The 24,033-nt window shown below is 41.4% G+C and overlaps 1 protein-coding gene across 3 annotated transcripts in view; it reads right to left on the bottom strand.

Annotated features, from left to right (window-relative positions):
• Positions 1 to 24,033, bottom strand: part of LOC126358481 (spermine oxidase-like) — a 165,445-nt gene that overhangs the window by 140,730 nt on the left and 682 nt on the right. For 2 of the 3 annotated variants that reach the window (XM_050007553.1, XM_050007554.1), the window contains exon 2: positions 13,960 to 14,165. In XM_050007553.1, the coding sequence (XP_049863510.1) occupies positions 13,960 to 14,165 (206 nt within the window). Of the gene's footprint in view, positions 1 to 13,959; positions 14,166 to 18,816; positions 21,333 to 24,033 lie in introns of those variants that run through there. The other variant, XM_050007555.1, reaches the window with a different exon arrangement.

Below are 24,033 nucleotides of genomic sequence, written 5' to 3'. Positions count from 1 at the left end.
GTCTCATTTCCTTATCTAATTCCCTCAGCAGCACCCGACATAATTCGACTACATTCCATTATCCTCGTTTTGCTTTTGTTGATGTTCATCTTATATCCTCCTTTCAAGACACTATCCATTCCATTCAACTGCTCTTCCAAGTCCTTTGCTGTCTCTGACAGAATTACGATGTCATCGGCGAACCTCAAAGTTTTTATTTCTTCTCCATGGATTTTAATACCTACCCCAAATTTTTCTTTTGTGTCCTTCACTGCTTGCTCAATATACAGATTGAATAACATTGGGGAGAGACTACAACCCTGTCTTACACCCTTACCAACAACTGCTTCCCTTTCATGTCCCTCAACTCTTATAACTGCCACCTGGTTTCTGTACAAATTGTAAATAGCCTTTCGCTCCCTGTATTTTACCCCTGCCACCTTTAGAATTTGAAAGAGAGTATTCCACTAAACATTGTCAAAAGCTTTCCCTAAGTCTACAAATGCTAGAAACGTAGGTTTGCCTTTCCTTAATCTTTCTTCTAAGATAAGTCATAAGGTCAGTATTGCCTCACGTGTTCCAACATTTCTACGGAATCCAAACTGATCTTCCCCGAGGTCAGCATCTACTAGTTTTTCAATTTGTCTGTAAAGAATTCGTGTTAGTATTTTGCAGCTGTGGCTTATTAAACTGATTGTTCGGTAATTTTCACATCTGTCAACACCTGCTTACTTTGGGATTGGAATTATTATATTCTTCTTGAAGTCTGCGGGTATTTCGCCTGTCTCATACATCTTGTTCACCAGATGGTAGAGTTTTGTCAGCACTGGTTCTCCCAAGGCCATCAGTAGTTCCAATGGAATGTTGTCTACTCTGGGGGCCTTGTTACGACTCAGGTCTTTCAGTGCTCTGTCGAACTCTTCACGCAGTATCGTATCTCCCATTTCATCTTCATCCACATCCTCTTCCATTTCTATAATATTGTCCTCAAGTACATCGCCCTTGTATAGACCCTCTATATACTTCTTCCACCTTTCTGCTTTCCCTTCTTTGCTTAGAACTGGGTTTCCATCTGAGCTCTTGATGTTCATAGAAGTGGTTCTCTTATCTCCAAAGGTCTCTTCAATTTTTCTGTAGGCAGTATCTATCTTACCCCTAGTGAGATAAGCCTCTACATCCTTACATTTGTCCTCTAGCCATCCCTGCTTAGCCATTTTGCACTTCCTGTCGATCTCATTTTTGAGACGTTTGTATTCCTTTTTGCCTGCTTCATTTACTGCATTTTTATATTTTCTCCTTTCATCAACTAAATTCAGTATTTCTTCTGTTACCCAAGGATTTCTACTAGCCCTCGTCTTTTTACCTACTTGATTATCTGCTGCCTTCACTACTTCACCCCTCAAAGCTACCCATTCTTCTTCTACTGTATTTCTTTCCCCCATTCCTGTCAATTGTTCCCTTACGCTCTCCCTGAAACTCTGTACAACCTCTGGTTCTTTCAGTTTATCCAGGTCATATCTCCTTAGGTTCCCTCCTTTTTGCAGTTTCTTCAGTTTTAATCTACAGGTCATAACCAATAGATTGTGGTCAGAGTCCACATCTGCCCCTGGAAATGTCTTACAATTTAAAAACTGGTTCCTAAATCTCTGTCTATCTGATACCTTTTAGTATCTCCAGGGTTCTTCCATGTATACAACCTTCTTTCATGATTCTTAAACCAAGTATTAGCTATGATTAAGTTGCGCTCTGTGCAAAATTCTACCAGGCGGGTTCCTCTTTCATTTCTTAGCCTCAATCCATATTCACCTACTACGTTTCCTTCTCTCCCTTTTCCTACTGCCGAATTCCAGTCACCCATGACTATTAAATTTTCATCACCCTTCACTATCTGCCTTTGGGGCACTCATGACTGTGAGCTACTAGCGATATTTGAGGCTGTGATACACTTCCGCCCATCTGTTGAAGTTCGTCCTTTTATTATATTTACGGACCATAAATCGATCACACACGCATTCGTGAACAATCACAATAAGTGTTTACCATGCCAGTTTCGGCAGCTGGAGTACATATAACAGTTCTCCACAGACATCTGCCACATCTCTGGCATTCACAACATCATGGCTGACTGCCTATTTCACACGTGTGCCATCATCTCTCCCCCTGTTAACTTTGAGGGCACTGCCGACGTACAGGAGAGGGGTGATGAACTAAATAGCCTCTGCCACATTGCCTCCAGTGGCCTACAACTCTAACTGGTGCCTGTGCCTGGCACTGATTGCAAGATCTGGTGCAACACTTTGACAGGCACGCAGTGGCCATTTCTCCCCGAGAAATTCCGTTGCAGCACCTTCGACCGTGCCCACAGACTCTTGCACCCCAGTGTCAACAGTGCTACATCACTCGTGGATGCACGTTTTGTCTGGCCAGGGATGCGGAAAGACTGCCGTCAGTGGGCATGTGCCTGCATTGCACGCCAGCATGCCAAGGTCAGCAGACACACCCACATGCCCATCGGTGCATTCCCCGATGCGACAAGGCACTTCGTGCACGTTCACGTGGACATCGTGGGTCCTCTTCCCTCGTCCCATGGCAAGCACTACCTGCTGACCATGGTAGACCGTTTTACACACTGACCGGAAGTGACGCTGATTGCAGACATCACCGCTGAGACAGTCACCACTGCCTTCGTTGAAACATGGATGCTCCACTTCAGCTGCCCCAGTCACGTGACCACTGATTGCAGCCTCCAGTTCGACTGCGCGCTCTTCACACAAATCGCCTGACAGTGTGAAGTGCCAGGCGTCCAATGGCATGGTAGAGAGGCTCCACAGGATGGTGAAACTGCCTTAACTTGCTGTGACACGACTTGGACAAAGGCACTTCCCCTGGTACTGCTCTGCCTACAAGATACTCCCAAGGAGGAAATCAGCGCTTCATCCTCTGACCTCGTATATGGGAAGTCGCTGGCTATTCCAGGGGACTTCGTGGAGGAAGCACCACTGCCGCACAACCATTCCTCCCCACAACTGATAGAATGTTTATGTGCATACATGGCTGGCCTCCGACTCCATGCACCGAAACGGCATGGTACAGGCAAAGTGTTTGTGCACACCGACCTGCAATGCTGCAGCCACGTCATGTGGCACACCGACGCCGCACAGCCACCACTTTGGCCTGCTTACTGGGGTTGCACCGCATCATCGCCCATGGCGACAGAGCCCGCTGGAGCTCCAGGCCAACAGCAAGCGAATGAAGGTCACCATTGATCATGTCAAACCAGCTTCCATTTAACCCCACTCCTGACGCCGCACATTTCTATGACGCCGAGGAAGATGCTTCCTGTATCGCTGGCCTGGCAGCTCCCATACCCGCCACCGACAACACATAGATGCCACCAGCTGTCATCCTGCTGCCCACTGTCATCACGCTGCCATGTGCGCCTCACCCCACCCCGTCAGGCCAGCTGGTGCAGAGGCCCAAAGCACCCCCACCACAGCCCCCAGTGGGCGAAGTCATGCACTCTGGCTGGTGCATCCACTTCAAACACTGTGCTGGGTGACAATTGCGCCACGCCACCACACACCGAACAGGGGGGAACCCAGTGTGCCAGCCACCACCTGCCGGTGAGACCCTGTCTCCGGGAGGCTACCTCACCACAGAGGCATTAACAGTCGAGCCCTGGACTCCGTCGCCCTTGTCAGCAATTGTATATCCATTGGTGCTTCGGGGCCATATCCGCACTGTGTTGCCTGCACCACATTGGGCATCAAGGCAGGTTTCCCCCATGTCAGTCCCCATGATTGGAACCACATCCACGATGAGATGCCTCCATCATGCTGGGCGTCACAGAAGTTCTACTCTCGCGCCGGTTACCCTAAACATTTCCCCATGAAGCTGCAGATGCTGCCCCCGTGCCACTGGATGCATCCATAGCAGTTCCGAGACTCACACACTACGTGCAACATCACAGAGCCATGTGCTTACGCCGGGCAATGCTTCAGACAGTTCGGAGCCAGGGCCGCCTGCTGCTTTTGTCATAGCCGCTGCATGGGGGACACACTCCCCATGTGCCCAGCAGTACTGCCTGCTGTCGCCGCCACTAACCGTCATGAGAGGACTTGCCACCACGAGCCAGCTAGCACCGCACATTGACGTCACCAGCCACTTCCCAATCACTGCTCTACCAGATGGCAGCCATTGCACTACTGCTGACGCCACCACACAGTATGCGAATTACGACAGGATGAAGCTGTAGAGTGATGGCTGTGCTGTCACACAGTTCCTGAGCTCTGCTCTCCAAGGGGGGATCTGTGTAGCAGCCAGCTGCACAGCCGTGTGAATGCTAGAACTACTATCACAGCCACCACAGCATTCGCAGTGCACGCACCGATTTACTGTTAGCCGAAAGCCTGGAAATGGCACGGTGCACACCGGACATGTGAAGACAAAACAAGAGACAGTGTGAGCCAGGCAATGGAACATGCTGGACACATTGCACGAAGAACTGTCCTGCCTAGCTGTGAAGCACATGGGTGAGCGATCACGGACTCCCCACACAGACACACACAGAAGCCAGCCCGTCTGTTTTTTCAGCTGCTTCCACCTCGCCCGTGAAAAACACCGCACTACACAAATAGTGCTGGAAGCCAGCTGCACCAAGACTTGCCCGTGAGCACATGGCTATGCGACATCTTGTGGAGTGTACACTCTCCGGATTGTGCACAGCTCCGCCTCAAGGTGTCAACCATGGTCCCACAGTCAGTGATGGACTACATCAGGCTCAATTCTATGCATCTTAATCATTGTAATAAATGTGTTTGCCTCACACCAGCGTTTCATTTGTCTTCAGTCACCTTGGCCTCCTCTGAGCAGAGTGCATGGGCACAACTATAGGGCTGCCTCATCACACAAATAATCGTAAGTGAAATTACAAGCAATCCCCCTACAGTTTTATTAATAGGATGGGTGAACTTTTACCAGACACAATAGGTGGCAACATAGCACCCAAATTGAAATACTGCCCAGTTACTCCAGTTGACATAGAACGGTCCTTCTCTGCACATTAAAATGTTTTGAGTAATCGAAGACACAATCTTACACTGAACAGTTGGAACAGTACTTGGGTATTTATATTTACAATAGTAGAAAAATATAAAATAAATTGTAAATGATGCTTTGGTCCAATAGTATTAATTAAAAGTTAATACTGTTAAAAAAATCATAATTTTAAGCTGTTTTTATATAAAATTTTACAGTTTTTGTTCATACCCCTCTGCATGCGATATATCTCAAATTTGGTCCTTTACATATTGATTGTTTTGCTGTGACTCACTCGCATCGCATCTACTTGTTACAATACACAGCAAAGAAGGAACAATTCTTGAAACACGGTATGCATCCCCATCTTGCAACTTTTTAGAAAATAGTCCCAGAAAGACCCCCTTCCCAATCTCTATCAGTAAGTATTCAGACAATGATATCAGTCTTCTAAATATACCTATTTTTCTCGTGGCCAGCACTTTTCCTCATAACTGATTTGCACAGATTTGACTTTGAGATATAATGTGCACAGTAACTACCATGTTTTTTTTATTATTTGATCTTGCATATTTCAACATTTTTCATGCATTTTTAAGCATTTTTCTTGCATAAATGCATGTGTATTTTAAGGTTTTTATGATGCACATAATTCAGTCTCTACTTATAATGTATGTTGCTGTTGTTGTATGAGAATAAAGAGTACAGACATGCAGATATGAATTTAGGCATAATACAGGAATGACAGATATTACTTACAAACATATTTTGTTCACCTCCCTAAATGTTTTCTTTAATCATGGGACCTATAGAACACGATAAATGAACAGATTTGTAGGAAAATGAACAGTAAATGTATACTGCAAGTTGTAGAAGAATCAAGCTACAATATCTATGTCAGTCACTGGATTGTCAAAAGAATTACCTTGTGGGATATGTTGCAAATTATTGGGAAGATGTTATTAGAAGCCAACATAGCATTGCGTCTACCATCAAAAACACTAATAGGTCTGCGACTGTTTGTAATCTGTATGAACAATGTTGTAAACAATGTTAGTAGTGAAAGACTCAGTTCCAAGTACCGGTCTGGCACATATGATGCACTCATCACATATAATGAGTGCAATGCACATTCTGGATAGAGGAAGAGCATTGTGTCTTATCAAGAAAACTGTTATGAAATGTATTGTGTTGGGTGTGTATAAGACGCTCAACAGTGCAATCATTAGTGTTCAAACTGATGAAATGTAGGAAACTTTCAAAACATTTGTTCTTTATTACTCTCAGTGAGTTTTAACAGAACTTAACAGCCAGATGTAAACAAGGAAAACATTTAGGATATTATTAAGGTATGAAATCATTTATACAGCCCAAGAAACAATTATAATGGCCACACATTTAGGAGAAACTTCAGTTTCTGTATAAGAGTTGCAACACCAATCACAGGTGCTGGACAATAAAACTCAGGCACTCCAATCATTGACTTTTGTTTTATCTAGTCGGCATGCTCCTCAGTTTGTGTTGCCTCTCATTTTGCCTTCCATTGCCCTCAAGGCTTATCCATCTGCCTTTTCTACATATGATGATTCCATTGAGGGATGGGACACACATGAGAAATGCTTGTAACAACACTTTCAAGCTTTTGCAATTAGTTATGCTATTTTATGTCATGCCTTGTACCTTGCACCGATATCACCAAGAATGTATCAAATTCTACGTCTGCTTGCCCCTTAGCAGGATCCATCTTCTTTAACATTTGACCAAATCTGTAAACTACTTTCAAAATATTACTGTAAATGCACTCATGTTACTGCATTCCATATTGAGTTTTACTGCTATAGGAAGCAAACACATCAGTCATATTGAGCATGGGTGAATAAACTCCATGGGTTAAGTTGTCATTGTCGTTTTGTGTGCACCGTGCATAAAGAGCTGTAAGCTGATCAGATGGTGAGAGATGCTATCATTTGTTTAGCTTTGGATAGTGAGATGCGAGAGCATGCCCTCCAGTGTGAAAATCCATCCCTCTCTGTGGTTTTCACCATCGCACATCCACTCAACGAGTCACAAGCTGCAACTAAGCAAATTGACTCATGGCAAGAGGTATCAGGAATCCAACCCTCTCCTCCATACCAAACATCAGATAGTTCACAGCAGGAAGACATGATTACAGCATCAAGGCAGCCAGCCTTGCACCCAGCAGCAGCCGCACCGACACTGTAAACAACCAGTAAAGAGCAATGTACACAGAATGAAATTTTCACTCTGCAGCGGAGTGTGCGCTGATATGAAACTTCCTGGCAGATTAAAACTGTGTGCCCGACCGAGACTCGAACTCGGGACCTTTGCCTTTCGCGGGCAAGTGCTCTACCAACTGAGCTACCGAAGCACGACTCACGTCCGGTACTCACAGCTTTACTTCTGCCAGTATCCGTCTCCTACCTTCCAAACTTTACAGAAGCTCTTCTGCGAACCTTGCAGAACTAGCACTCCTGAAAGAAAGGATACTGCGGAGACTTGGCTTGGCCACAGCCTGGGGGATGTTTCCAGAATGAAATTTTCACTCTGCAGCGGAGTGTGCGCTGATATGAAACTTCCTGGCAGATTAAAACTGTGTGCCCAACCGAGACTCGAAATCGGGACCTTTGCCTTTCGCAGGCAAGTGCTCTACCAACTGAGCTACCGAAGCACGACTCACGTCCGGTACTCACAGCTTTACTTCTGCCAGTATCCGTCTCCTACCTTCCAAACTTTACAGAAGCTCTTCTGCGAACCTTGCAGAACTAGCACTCCTGAAAGAAAGGATACTGCGGAGACTTGGCTTAGCCACAGCCTGGGGGATGTTTCCAGAATGAAATTTTCACTCTGCAGCGGAGTGTGCGCTGATATGAAACTTCCTGGCAGATTAAAACTGTGTGCCCGACCGAGTCTCGAACTCGGAACCTTTGCCTTTCGCGGGCAAGTGCTCTACCAACTGAGCTACCAAAGCACGACTCACGTCCGGTACTCACAGCTTTACTTCTGCCAGTATCCGTCTCCTACCTTCCAAACTTTACAGAAGCTCTTCTGCGAACCTTGCAGAACTAGCACTCCTGAACATCCCCCAGGCTGTGGCTAAGCCAAGTCTCCGCAGTAACCTTTCTTTCAGGAGTGCTAGTTCTGCAAGGTTCGCAGAAGAGCTTCTGTAAAGTTTGGAAGGTAGGAGACGGATACTGGCAGAAGTAAAGCTGTGAGTACCGGACGTGAGTCGTGCTTCGGTAGCTCAGTTGGTAGAGCACTTGCCCGCGAAAGGCAAAGGTCCCGAGTTCGAGTCTCGGTCGGGCACACAGTTTTAATCTGCCAGGAAGTTTCATATCAGCGCACACTCCACTGCAGAGTGAAAATTTCATTCTGGAAACATCCCCCAGGCTGTGGCTAAGCCAAGTCTCCGCAGTATCCTTTCTTTCAGGAGTGCTAGTTCTGCAAGGTTCGCAGAAGAGCTTCTGTAAAGTTTGGAAGGTAGGAGACGGATACTGGCAGAAGTAAAGCTGTGAGTACCGGACGTGAGTCGTGCTTCGGTAGCTCAGTTGGTAGAGCACTTGCCCGCGAAAGGCAAAGGTCCCGAGTTCGAGTCTCGGTCGGGCACACAGTTTTAATCTGCCAGGAAGTTTCAGCAATGTACACGTCCATGTTCAGTGCTGCCCTTATTGTTTCATTAGCCATGAGCATCCAGACTACTCAAAATGCTGAGCTACCTATCATAATTACAACAAAAAAGGTCACATTGCTTTTGTTTGTAATGCAAAAATTCAACACAATGATGCTGATCCGGATATGGATGTAAACATTGCATCGGCTATTTCTGTTATGCCAAACAAGCTTTTCACTGATGTTATGGTTTTTAATTAAGTTCTGCACTTGCAAATAGGTACAGGAGCTGGGGTAACCTTGTCAAACTCACAAACTTATAAGGACTTGGGCTCCCCTCTGCTTCTTCCTGCAACACGAAAATTAGTAAATTATAGTAAACAGAGTATTCCACCAATTCTCTGACCCAATGACCTACGAAACAGTAGTCCAGTCACTTTCATTTCTTATTGTAGATAATGCACACAGGGAGAATCATTTTGGATTAGATGCTATGCAGTTGTTTGGTTTTACCATTCTAGGTGAAGTGAATTTAGTGTCTGAACCAGTGCCATATACACAGTTAGATGAATTATGTAATGACTTTTCCTCTTTGTTCTCTGCTGGTTGAGGTGTGCCAACAATTTTGAAGTGCACATTGCCATGAAATCTTCTGCTCAGCCTGATTTTTTCTGGGCCTGTCTGATTCCATTGGCAATTAGGGAACAAATCAAATATCAATTAGATCGCCTCACAAACTCCCGCATTATTCAACCTATTGCATCAAATCTACCCTCTTAGTTATAGTAAAGAAACTGTTGGACTGGTTATGCCTCTGCAGAATTTTAAAGTTTATGTGAATGCACATCTATAGTGGATACAGATCTGATACCTTAGCCAGACAAAGTGTTTGCTAATTCATCAGATGGTCAACATTTCTCAAAAACTAACTTGTCAGATGGCTATTTACAACTTCCTTTAGATACAGAGTCACAACATACGTTAATCGTCAATACCATTTTTGAACTGTATGGATACTTGTGGTTGCCTTTTGGAGTCACCTGCGCTTCATTATTTTTTGTTTTTTGGAGCAACTTACACTTAAGCTAAGGAAAGTTGTGCAAACTATTTGAATGACATTGTAGTTTCTGGTGCCTCCCCTGAGGAACATTTACAAAATCTCCATACCCTTTTTTTTTCCTGTCCTCCAAGTGTAATTTTGAAAAATGTCAATTTTTTTTTCAACGTTCTACCATTTATCTTGGGTTTGAAGTTTCTCATGAGGGTCTCAAACCCCTGCATCACCATGTTTCTGCTATTGTGTCACTTCCATGGCCTATGTCAATCAAAGAACTTCAGGTTTTTCTAGGCAAGTCGCCTACTACCTGCTGGGGCAGTGACAATTTTGTAGTTTTTACGTGTAAAGTGACTCAGTTTCACTAGTCAGCAGCTTATGAAACTGCATTTTCCACCCTTAAGACCCTGTTGCAGTCTGTGCCCTACTTAGTGGTGTACCAACCAGACCTCCACTTGTGCCTTGCGATGGACACTTTGCAGTACGGGTTGGGGGAAGTACTGCTTCATAGGTATCCTGATGGCTTCAAGTAGCCTCTTGCTTGTGCGTCAAAAATGCCAACTCCCACTCAAACTAGGTACTCTCTGATAGAAATGCAAGCTTTGGCCATTGTATATGTTGTGCAGAAATTCCACATTTTCCTCTATGGTACCAATTCCATCCTGTCACCGATCACAAATCATTGGTTTCCTTATCAGTCCTTCTGCATCATTACCAGATAAAGCAGCACATTGCCTTCAACATTGGGCTCTTTTTCTTTCACGTAACAACTATGAGATTCATTTCTGCCCTACGAATCACCTCACAAATGCCGATGCTTTGTCCAGATGCTGGTCCAGATGCAGGATTTGATCAAATTGCTTTGTTCCCACACTGATGTCACCACACAGCAGACGGTTGTTGGTTTTCCTGTAACTAGCTGACGAATCATGAAGACCATTGCTTCAGATACCATTTTGCAGCACATCATAACATTCATGCAAAATAATTGGCTGGATTCACCAACTTCTTGTGCACCTGACCATCTCCATAATTATTACATCTTTGAACATTGATTCTTTGTTGTGGATGGTGTTCTGCTTTTAGACATGGATCAGGTGGCCCCTCAGGTAGTGATCACCTCAGTGCTTTGTTCAGAGGTTCTTCGTTTATTATATGCAGATCATTGGGATGTATCACGCATGAAAACTTTGGACCCTCGACACGTCTCAGAAGGTGATGTTATGCACCTTGTAACCTCCTGCTCAAAGTGTGCAATGCACAAAGCACCTCCCCAGGCATAATTGTCTCCTTGGTCAATGTCATCACATGCATGGGACCACATACATATGGATTTCTGTGGCCTTTTTCTCAAGGCTTTTGGCTGTTGGTTGCTGATGCATATTCTCATTTCTTATACGTTGTTCATTGTGTTTCCACATCCACAACTACCACCATCACAGCCATGTCCAAAATTTTTCACTGGAAGGCTTGCCCACAATGTTAGTGACCAATAATGGTCCACAATTTTCATCACAAGTGTACAGCATTTTCCGATTTCTGTTATATGCGTCACATCCATGCCCTGCCATTCCATCCACAATCTAACTTGAAGGTTACATTTGAACATTTACACCTATTGTTAATGTTCAAAACAGATGAAAAAGTATGTTTCCAACTCATCATCTAACAATACTTTAGATAGGTTTCCCTCCTCGTAAGGTTTAATGCCGTTTGGGAAGAAGAGCCCAACAGAGCTAATCTATGGGCTCCAGCCAAGGACACTGCTACACCTTCTGCATCCTCCACCTGGAAATAAACTCATGCAGCTGCCCTGCCTCTTCCAGCTGGGTGTGGCTGTCTGGGCATATGTTTTAAACATAGCCCTAAATGGATTCCGGCTGTCATTGCCTGATGCCAGGGATGGCATCTCTGTGACGTCCACATGGAGGATGGCCTGTGCCTGTGGCACCATGATCAGCTGCACCTTCATGGACAGCCGGGTGCCTACTAATGTCACATCATCACCTCTGAGCTCGTCCACATTGGTTGTCACATCATCACATCACCTGATGCTGCCATTTCTCCACTCCCATGCGGGCAAGGGCATTGGTCCTCTGTGGTCAAACCAGCAGTTCCTCTATTGCTTCTGACACCATCGTCAGGGATTCCATTTTTCTTCCTGAGCAACCGAAGATAGCACTATCATCAGCACTACAAGCACCATTACCAGGGCCTGAGGTCGACATGGAAACAGCGTAGGCATCACCTGTGTTGTCATATGGCTGGACATGGGAAGGTGGATGCAGAATGTGTCCATGCCCAAAGCACTTCAGGCCCTAAACTCCCATTGCAGCTCATCACCTTAGCCAGAGTTCAGCAAACAAGGAGGACAGCATGGACATCTCAGGAATCAGTGATCTCCCTTAGAGAGGAAGAATGCAGTGATGCGTGCACATACTTTCAAAAGGCTGCACGTACCAGTACTACATCATCTGCAGAGGGCATCTCAGACTTCTGTGTGCATCAGAGCCCACCATGGGAATCAGTGTATTTAAGGATAGCAAAGCTATGCTCAGCTACGCTCTATGTGTATTGCTACAGTTCTTTGTGTACATAACTGGTTCTTGCTGACTGTTACTTAAGTATTGTGTTCAAGTTGTTAATGTTAGTGTGGAATGAAGTTGTTCAGTCAACTGCTTGTGTTGTACTTACATCTAATTACAACAAGCTACAATAGAAGAAATTTCTCAGAGGAGTCTGTGAATGTATGACACAACAATGAATTGGAGGCAACACTGGAAAGCTTTACAATGAAACTGTAGACTACAAACAAATGAAAGGTATAAACAGCACTGAAGAGATGAGTGAAATAGGTACTAGTGTCACTGATGTTGAGAAACACCTGAAATCATTAAAACTGAACAAAGCTTCAGACCCCAACAGAACACCAATCAGATTCCATACTGAATATGTAGCTGAGTTATTTCCTCTTCTAGCTACAATGTACCATAGCTCCCTTGAACAAAAACCAACCCCAGTGGGTGGTAGAAAGCACAGTTGACATCTGTCTAGAGAAGGATAGCAGAACTGATCCACATAACTACTGTTCAGTATCCTTGGCACTGATTCATTGTAGTATCTTAGAACACATTCTGAGCTTAAATGTAATGAGATATCTTGAACAGAGTGACCTACCCAATGCCTAACAGCATAGATTCTGAAAGCATAATTCATTTGAAACCCAACTCACACTTTGCTCACATGACGTACTGAAAGCCATGGGTCAAGGTAGATGCAGTATTCCTCAATTACAGAAAAACATTTGACTCAGTACTACATCTACACTTATGAAAAGTATGATCATATGTGGTATAGAGAAAGATTTGTAACTGGATCGAGGATTTCTTGGTAGGGAGGACACTGCATGTTATTTTGAATGAAGAGTCATCGACAGATGCAGAATTAACTTTGGGTTTTCTCCAGGGAAGTATGTTGAGACCACTGCTGTGCATGTTGTGTATTAATGACCTAGTAGACAATATTAATAGTAACCTCAGACTTTTTGCAGAGGTGGGAGTTGTATGTAATAAAGCACTGTCTCAAAGAAGTTTCAGAAATATTCAATAGGATCTTGATCAGATTTAAGTGATGCAAAGATTTCTTTAAATGTTGAGAATTCGAAAACAGTGCACTTCACAAAATGAAAAAAAAAAGTATCCTATGACTATAATACCAAGGAGTCACAATTGGAGTCAGTCAACTCATACAAATGTCTGTGTGCAACAGTTTGTATGGATACGAAATGTAACGATCATACAGTCTCAGTCATAGGTAAAGCAAGTGGCAGACTGCAGTTCACTGAAAGATAAATGCAATCTGTCTTCAGAGGAGATGGCATATAAAACACTCATGTGATCCATATTAGAATATTGCTGATGTGTGTGGGATGCATACCAGTTAGGGCTAACAGGTGAATTTGAATGGATAACAAGAAAGACTTGCCCATATATCTGAATGAACATTGTCCTTGGTGGATGGGATGTGTGGAATGACGGATGGATGGATGGATAGATGTTCTCTCTGACTCTTAAATAAATCAGCTCTGATTCTACACCAGATATTGGTATTTATAGGAAACATATACATGTTCATGCACAGAGTTACCTGTTTTATGACTCCCAGAACTCATGAGTTGACATCTCTTCAAAATAATAATTTATGTAATATAAAACACATTTTCAACAATGATAAGAAATATTCAGTCAATGTTCTATACTAACAGAAATCTACACTGTGTACCCGTCCACCAATGCGGTCCTCTGCTTCCAGAACCACAAAATCATTCATTCCTCGCTCTAGGAGACGACAAGCTGCAGCGATTCCTGAGGCTCCCGCACCAATGATTACTGCCTTTGTGGATATCATCTTGACAGAATGTTTGACCAGCAGTTGACAGGAAGTAAAGAATACAGAGAAACCACTTCTCCTGTAAAAGTACAAGAACTATCAGTAGAATAAAATTTTATGTACTACTAAGATTTTTCTTGATAAATATATGTAACAAGTTAATAATATAGTGTTATTGTGGATTCAGTTCTCCCATCACATTCAAGTTGTTCTAATTCTCCCATTTATGGATTAGAGAGTACTGTCTGTGCATCATAAGACAAAAAGAAAAAGTAGGGTTGGGAACAAATTGTTAATGTAATACGAGTAATAACTGAATTCTGGCAGGCTACATTGTGACAAATAAAGCATGTGGCAGTGTTCATAGTGGGATATTCAAAACACACCATCAGTCAGTAGCTGCAATTTATTTATTACCTCTTATGTCAATTAATAGTTAAAGGTATGCCATTTACTAATGTGTAAGTCATTGTCCACTATGTGAGTTACTAGTTACTTTTTGAATATGACTCCTGCCAAATGATGCCCCCTCTGCATAACACGCTCATATAGGTGGCATTAGAAGATTTCCATAACTCGGCGTAACGTATTCCCTGGGACACTGCCAACAGCAATTCTGATGTGATCTTCCAACTCAGGAATGGTGGCACAATGTGTTTGGAACACTTCTTGCCTTCAGGTAGCCCCAAAGGAAAAAGTCTGCACATGAAAGGTCAGGTGAGCGAGGTGGCCAGGAAATATCACCAAAACAGGAAACTACTCTACTGGGAAATGTCTGTCACAAGAAATCCATGCAAATTCTGGCTGTATGCGAGGTCAATCCATCTTGTTGAAACCATAATTGTTCCACATCCACATCGACCATACCTAATTGGGGAAGAACGAGGTCTTGCAGCATCTTTAAGTAGCATTCACTGGTGACAGTTACAGCCACACTGTTGTCATCCTCAAAGAAGTAAGGGCCAATAATCTCAAAGGAGGCAACTCCATACCACACTGTGACACAAGAACTATGCAAGGGCTTGATGTGCAGTTCATGAGGGTTTACATCACTCCAATAACACATATTCCGTTTATTCACTGACCTACATAACTCAAAATGAGCTTCATCTGACATCAGGATGGTGTGCAACATTTGTGGATTTTGGTGATGGAGATCACACATGGTTAAGCAGAATGTTTCACATGAAACCCAATCGTGAGGCCTAATTTCCTGAACAATCTGCAGCTTATATGGAGATCTTTGTGCAATATTCTCCTGGATGAGCAATCGGACATATGCACAGTTTGCACATGACGACGAGCAGATCTTTTTGGGTTTCGCAATAGTGCAGCATGAACATTTTCCACGGCTTCTGTTGTCCACACAGTTCTTTTACTTCTCCCCAGTTTGCCATTGCAAACAGAATCTGTTGTTCGAAATGCATGTACCCACCTCACGATGGTCCATCCACCTGGAACTTTCCCATGACATCCCAAGTTGAAAGGTTACCGAAATAGATGCTGGGTAGCAATAACAGAGTCAATATTCTTGAAATAACTTTCAACAGCAAAGGCACAATGGTGTGCACTCCACTGCTCCATATCAGTCACACTCGATATAGCAGCTCATTAGTACACAAATGCGGCACGAATTGGCGCGCATTCCTGCAGTAAGTCATTGTACTATGCAAGTCAAATTACACTATGAATGCTGCCACACCCTGTAATTCTACCAATGATATGAAAACAGAAGCAATGCACTTAAATTAATATATCTGATTTCAGTGTATTTGAGAAAACAAAGAATGATTAGAATAGTTGCATTTAAAAATCGGAGTAAACTAGCAAGAAACCTTCCATGCTCATATTTTTGATTAAATTCCGCACAGCCATTGATGTTTTAGGTTTAAGAGTCCACCAACAAAGCTCTGGTCCAGTGGAACAAGGATGGAAGTAATAAACAGCTGTGGCCTTACTAAAAGAACCTCTCAGTATATATTCAAAGTCTAAATGAGGAAGATTTGATGGAAATTAAAGGCAGTCTCAGCTAATTATAAATACATTTTCTTAAATCATGTATCACCTCACCTTCGGGCATTGCAATTTATGCCAGTGATAGGATGGTATAAAATGATTTAATTTCTCTGTACTGCTCAGAAAATACTGTACCTCATAGAAAGCACAAAAAGTGACCAAATGAAACACACAGATAGCCAAGTATATAGTCAACCTGTTGTTACATCTGAAAGCCTCCCTAATAAAGAGTGGCTATGAAATGAATGATGAAACATTTGGGGAACCACCATTTACAGTACTAAGGAATCATGATGTGGAGGTAAGGGCACTAATGGGACAATGGGGCAGAGGGGGAGGGGGGAGGGGGAGAGGACAGAGAGAAGAAGATGAGAAGATGGAGAGAGAGAGAAGGGGAAGGAGGAGATGGATACAGAGAAGGGGAGGAAAAAAGCCAGAGAGAGGGGGGAATGGACAGTGAGACAGAAGGGAAGAGGAGATTGGCATGTAGAGGGAGGAGGAGGAGGAGATGGACAAAGAGAGAAGGAGGGGATGGGCAAAAATAAATGGAGGAAGAGGTGGACAAAGAGAGGAAGGAGGAGACAATAGGGCAACAGAAAACTAGAATAAAAAAATACCCAAGCAACATTGGGTTTCTTAGCTAGTCTAGTATCAAGTTAAGTACAGTGAATGAGGACTTTTCAAGCCACTTTTGCTGTAACCCTTTGTTGGGAATCTTACTGGATTTATACATTCACAGGTGCATCTTCAGCTGATGTACTGTTAATTAAAATGCAACATTTTTTTTACAATTTTATAGTACAAAACCACCAATTACCAGACCGTAGCAATGGCATAACAGACATCTTCCATTTTCACATTTGCTCAGTGCTAAATGGTTCTTAGCTGCATTAGTACTTTTTCTAGGTTGTTGTTATTTACTTCTGTAGAACCCGCAGATGTTACATAGTGTGAACATTGTAAAAGTATTTTTACATGCTTTAGATATAAATTTCAATGGCTGGAATTATCTTTTACACCACATCTTATCATCCCATGATCTCATTTTGACACCCACCTACTAGGACTGTTTACAATGGCCTAAAATGGATCAACATTTTTGATCTGCAACTAAACTAAGGGGATATCACAGCTCCTAGACTAATCATGTGAGTAAGGGTGCCTTTTAAAAAATTAATAATTTTTCAGTTAATGAACATTCAACATATATTTTTACAAAATTTTATAATTTTTCCCCCCTTCTATAAAATCCTGTTCTAAACAAACAACTTTTAATTAATAGCGCATTGCCTGAGAATGCATTTGTAACAAGGCAAAATCAGTCATGTTCCCAATAAAGGATCACATTACATCTGAAGTGGCTTGAAGAGTCTTCATTCAGTGCGAAACCCATACATACACAGGAGCTTTTTTTAGTAAAAGATGGTCTGAAGATTCTTAAATATTAACTATGTACTTTCTTTAGCTATTTTTGTCTTACGTACAAAGCAGTATGTAACAAATTTAAGTGTTTAGAAGACTTTTCTTGAAGTATTTGTCTGTAGTGTAGTCTTACATGAAAGTTAATTGTGGTTGACAAACATTACAGACAAAAAGAGAACCTTTTGAAATATGAATGTACTGAAGAATGCTGAATGATAAATTAATAGCTCAAATAACTAATCCACTTATTTATTCAGTAATTCATGGTGATCTGTAGAGTACACTGAAAGGAGAACCTTCAGGAATGAGAAATCAGTAAAGCTAAACAATAATGAAAAACAAGCAAATAATATACATTCAATATGTACAGTGTATTAACAATAGCCTATGACTATATTCAGAATGAGATTTTCACTCGGCAGCGGAGTGTGCACTGATATGAAACTTCCTGGCAGATTAAAACTGTGTGCCGGACCAAGACTCGAACTCGGGACCTATGGCTTTCGTGGGCAAGTGCTCTACCATCTGAGCTACCCAAGCACGACTCATGCCTCGTCCTCACAACCTTACTTCTGCCAGTACCTTGTCTCCTATCTTCCAAACTTTACAGAACCTCTCCTGTGAACCTTTCAGAACTAGCACTTCTGAGAGAAAGGATATTGTGGACGAGGTACTGGCAGAAGTAAGGCTGTGAGGACGGGGCGTGAGTCGTGCTTGGGTAGCTCAGATGGTAGAGCACTTGCCCATGAAAGGCAAAGGTCTTGAGTTCGAGTCTTGGTCTGGCACACAGTTTTAATCTGCCAGAAAGTTTCATATCAGTGCACACTCCACCGCAGAGTGAAAATTTCATTCTGGAAAGAACCCCCAGGCTGTGGCTAAGCCATATCTCTGCAATATCCTTTCTTTCAGGAGTGCTGGTTCTGCAAGGTTCGCAGGAGAGGTTCTGTAAAGTTTGGAAGGTAGGAGATGAGGTACTGGCAGAAGTAAGGCTGTGAGGAAGGGGCATGAGTCGTGCTTGGGTAGCTCAGATGATAGAGCACTTGCCAGCGAAAGGCAAAGGTCCCGAGTTCGAGTCTCGGTCTGGCACACAGTTTTAATCTGCCAGGAAGTTTCATATGGCTGTATTGCTTGATGCAATTCATGCATATGCCAGCTAAATTTATTTAAGTGCATTATAAAGAAAACTGCTACTTGAAAAAGGTGCTATTTCTTCAATCACATAAAATAGCTACTGTTCATCTTCCATTTGGTAGATTAATATTTACTGGATTACATTCATAGAAAGTAGTTACCTATATCATTAAATATTGAGTCCTGTTACAATATATTGCAACTTGTCCTGCATCTTTACAATGAACTACGATGTGTTTCATCTTGCTAACAGGATTTTTAAATTCTTGAAGCTAAACGTCAAATAATTTCTAAAGTTGTTTATGAGGTACTGCTATGTTTCTAATTTTTGCAATGCCTTTGCACCAGAGCACTTATCTCTTTGTGCATATGGGGTGAATGGTCATTGCAGCTGCAGTGAAAGTAAGCTCACAAACAAAACAAGAAATGTAATTAGAACACCAATAAGTCTATCCAGGATATAGTAATGAGTGAAATTATGCACAGATCAGTGGGTAACAGCTACAGAGACAAGATAAATGACTGTGTGTAAGAACAGTGTGATACTTTAGGAGCAGTATTTTTACATCTTAATAAATTAGTTATCAGTAAGTGTCTAGCAAAAAGTGGAATGCATCTGAATAGGTTAGTCTTTAAAACTTGCAATAAACTATTTCCAGATGTGTGTACTTTTATCAAATAAATTATAAATAAATACATAAAATTAAAATAAGGAAACTCATTTTTAATGAAGCAGGTGACAATTTAAATAAGAACAGAAAAATGATAGATTTCTGTACCCCAGTAAAATAAGTCATGTGCTCAAAGACTTTCATAAGAAATAGGACTCAGAAGGCAAAGCAAAGGTAAGAGCTCAATCAAGCAACCCATAATTCAATGATTCTTCAGTACTGTGAATGAGCATGGTTAAGAGAGAATGCAATACCAACTATGAACTGGCAGCTTACACTTGGAGAACAAAAATCCACATTGATGGAAACTGCATCTTTGTTGAAAAATGAAGACCTTACAAACATCTAGTTCCACTTAATACACTAAATAATATAAAGTATTTTAAAATATCAGACACTGAATTATCATAATGCAAAACAATTGTGGTATGCCTATATAGATCTCCCATTGGAGACATACAAAACTTCGTATTAATGCATGGTCTCAGAGTAATATGAATTAAAAAATCTTCTCGGGCTACCGTGTGTGTCAGATGATTAAAATCTCATGAGCTCTCAACTGAGCTCTCCTCGGCCACTGTCAAGTGGTAAGTAACTACTGTGAATGATGTGGCATTGCTCTTATATAGCTGCACTGGTGGCTGTGATTTCTGATGTCACTGGTGCTCTCTTCATCTGCAAACCACCATCCTTGTTGGTGGCATTTTCCGATATTTATATTCCTACTACTTTTTATGATGCTATCCCAAAATCCCTTCATCTTCATAATGAGAGATGTTTCATCAAATAGAACTTTTTGTTGTTTTTCCAAAACCATATTCTGCCATAGCCGATTTTTCAGGATATCTGCTCTTGTGTTCTGTCCAGCATTGCTCCACAGTGTGGGCTGTTTGGTCAATGTAATAGCAGCCACATTGGTGTGGTATTTTGCACACTGCAGACATTCTAAGTCCCAAATCATTCTTCACAGACCTCATGAGCTGTCATATTTTTTTCCTGGGGCCCTGAACATTGATGAGATGTGTCTCTTCAGGAACTGACTAATCTTTCTTGACACTGTACCACAGAAAGGCAAATAAGCAAGTTCCTTGTTCTCTTCTTTGGCAGTGTTCTGCCTTTGTGTCCCACCAGAAATATCTGGCATTACTGGTGCTGATTGTTGCCATTTTCCTGGAAGAATTTTCAGAGGTGGTTAATTCTAGTGTGAGATGACTTCAGCACAGTGGATAAGGGTGTTGAGAATGCTGCATTTTTGTGCCAATGGTGGTGGCTAAGGGCATGCAGATACTGATCTGCATGTGTAGATTTCCTGTACACACTGTAGCTGAGGCATCCATTGGCCATCTGGCAAATGAGAATATCAAGGGCAATGCACCATTCATCTCAACTTCAATTATGCTGGTCATGAATACCGTTCAGGTGTTCTAAGAATTCTCCCAGTTTTTCACATCCATGAAGCCAGATGATAAAGGTGTCATCAACAAAAAGAAAAGCAATCTGGTTTATCTGCAGCCATGTCCATAGCAAAGTCTTCAAATTTCTCCATAAAAAGGTTGCCTATAGGTGGAGCTAACAGACTTCCCATCACCACTCTGTCCAACTAGTTGAAATACTGACCACCATCTAGAAAACACAATGGTGTTAACGTGTGCTTAAACAATCCAACAACTGTACTATACAATAACTGGGAGATGAGTTCTAAGCAGTTTTTGATAGGAACATATACAAATGAAATAGGGAGATCACACCAAAACTGACCAAACACCCAACAAGCTATTAGTCTGCATGAATGGTCACCAACAGACTCTGGCCAAGAAACAACTGGACCACCCTGTTGCTTTGCATGCTGACGTTCTTCATTTCAAAGAGTACTTCACAGCCTGTGCCATCTGGATCCTTCCCAACAACACCAGCTTTTCTGAATTGTGCAAGTAGGAACTCCCCCTGCAATATATCCTACATTCTGTGTACCCCTCCTGGCCTCAACCTTTGTTAGTCATTGTCCCTACCCATCTAGGCCCTTCTCCGTTCCCTCCAGCACTACACAGCCCTCTATTCCACCAATACACCCAGTCCTTTTACTTTCCCCTGCCCACCATCTACAGGAAACCTGGTAAAAAGTATTTTCAAAAGCAACAACTGATGACTCACACTCCAAAAAAGCTTAAAAAATCAATGTCACATCAAGGGATAACAGCCATTGGATATCATCTGCTACCAGAGTACCCAGTCAAACTCTAAAATAATCTCAGTCAAATTGAAAAATACAACAAAGATCAACACTTTGCAGTTTATGTTAAGAGATACAAGACCATTTATAGGGAGGAGATTAAAAAAAGCTAAATCAATGCACAACAACAAAATAATGTTAGGGTCAGGAAACAAACAAAAAGCAATACAGAATGTAGTAAATAAAGAAATAAACATCGTTTCAAAAAATGATCATGTTGCGTTACTCAGAAATCTTATCCTTGCAAGTTACGTAAAGGACTACTTCATACTACTTGTCAATCTAAATACAAATTCCCTTAGGAATAGTGGACCCTCTGTTCCAAAAGAATAATGTGTCAGTTCAATATTGCTATGCCCCATAAATAAACCAGAAGTTCTAATAATAATAAAAACAGTGAGGAATGAAACATTTTCAGGGACTGAAGAAGTATCTAGTTCAATCATAATAAGATATGCTAGTGTCATATCAGAACCACTCTCACACATCATAAATCTATAATTATCAGAAGGAGTGTTTTCTCAAAGACTAAAAATTTCAAACATAAAACTGTTGTATAAAAAGGACAGTATATATGAAGAGGGAAATTATAGACCAATAGCTTCATTATCTGTATTTTTAAAAGTAATAGAGACACTCATGAAACAGAGACTTAGAAATTTCCTACAGAAAAATCGATCTCTTGTCCTTTTCACAAAGGATTGATTACAGAATCATCTATTTCCCAATTCATTGGAAATATCAAAATGGGACTAGACAAACAAAACACTACAAGAAGAAGAAATTTGGACTTATCGAAGGCATTTCATGCTGTCCAACATGAAACCTTGCAAGACAAATTAGAAACTAGTGGTATACGATGAGTTGGAAAAAACAAATTCCAGTCATATCTCCATAATAGAAGACATGTCGTAGAAAGTACCTCGGCTAACATTAAAAACCAAATTGTTGCTTACAAATCAGATTTTTAGATTGTACCAATTAGGGTTCCACATGGAAGTGTTCTAGGACCTAACTTATTTCTAATTTATGTAAATGATTTAAAAATTCCATTCAGTGGTACTCATATAATCCTGTTTGCTGATGATACAAATGTTGATGTAACTTATGTAAACAAAGTATTGCCAACATCAGCAACTAGACTTTTGGCATATTTACAAAATTGGTTTGAAACGAACACGTTAACTTAAAATATTTCAAAAAGTAATTCCATTCATGATAGGAAAACAAAGTCACACAATGACCTGGACCTCAGAAAACAAACTAAACAAGTTAAGAGAATAGCTGTCACAAAACTTTTAGGTTTCCACATAGATGAAAATTTATATTGAAAAGCTCACATCCACTATCCCACTAGCAAGTTAAGTTCTGCTTGCTTTACACTATGTGTAAGTAGCAAAGTGTATAGTAAACATTGTAGGAGAACTGTCTACTTTATTTACATTCATACAGCTATTACCTATGGCCTCACTTTCTGGGGTCATAATATGACAAATCTAAAACCCATATTCACACAAAAAAAAGTAGCTTGAATAATTACTAACAGTCCAAGACTAAAACCCTCCAAGCAGCTATTTCAACAGCTAAATATTCTGCCATTACCATCCCTCTACCAACAAGAAAGTGTAACTAATGTAAAAAGTGTGTTGAAAATTTCAAAACCAACTCTGATCACCATTCATATAATAACAAGAGTGTGCAATGATATCCATGTAAAAAGATTGCATAAGACTATTGTACAGAAACAAATATTGAAAGTACAAAATTGTATAACAAACTTCCAGTGCATATAAAATAAATGTAAAAATTATCTACATTTAAGGCAGCAATATTCAAGTCTTAAATGGCCTACTGCTACTACATTGTAAACGAATACCTTCAACAACTTAGTAGCAAGTAATTATATTAATGTACTATTTTGATGCTATATGACTTAGTCAATTTAGGATTTTCAGTCAAATGTTTGCTACAATCCAAGTCAGTATTTTGAATAGAAGTGTTACAACTAAAATATGTTTTTAATTAAATCTTAATTAAGTAATCTCTGAAAAACATCCTTCATGTAATGAATTGAAGTTGCATGTACAGTTTTTAATGTAAGATTCTGTAGGGCAACGTGCACTTTTGTAGTTGTAGTGTAGCGTACAACCTTTTGTGTATGTGTTTTAATTTATCTCTATATACTATGTTTTTTTTCTGACGAAATCCAAGCAATGTAAATTGTCTATGTATGAATAAACTGCAACTACTACATCGGGTATTGCCATGTGGTGGATTTGGCGATTAAATAACACGTTGCCCTCTGCAACGCATGATAGGTGACAGCAGAATTTAGACTGCTGCAGTTGAATATTACAGCCTCAACGACGGAAGAAAATGAGTTGCTTAAACACCGACTGAGGTTAAAAATCAGCCGCGCAAAGCTATAATAGTGGAAGAAATGGTTGCAGTTTTGTTAATACAAAATAAAAATGAAA

This window comes from Schistocerca gregaria, chromosome 1 (genome assembly GCF_023897955.1).
Source record: "Schistocerca gregaria isolate iqSchGreg1 chromosome 1, iqSchGreg1.2, whole genome shotgun sequence".
NCBI lineage: Eukaryota > Metazoa > Arthropoda > Insecta > Orthoptera > Acrididae > Schistocerca > Schistocerca gregaria.
Note: the sequence above shows the minus strand (reverse complement) of the source record. Positions and strands in the feature narration are given on the sequence as shown.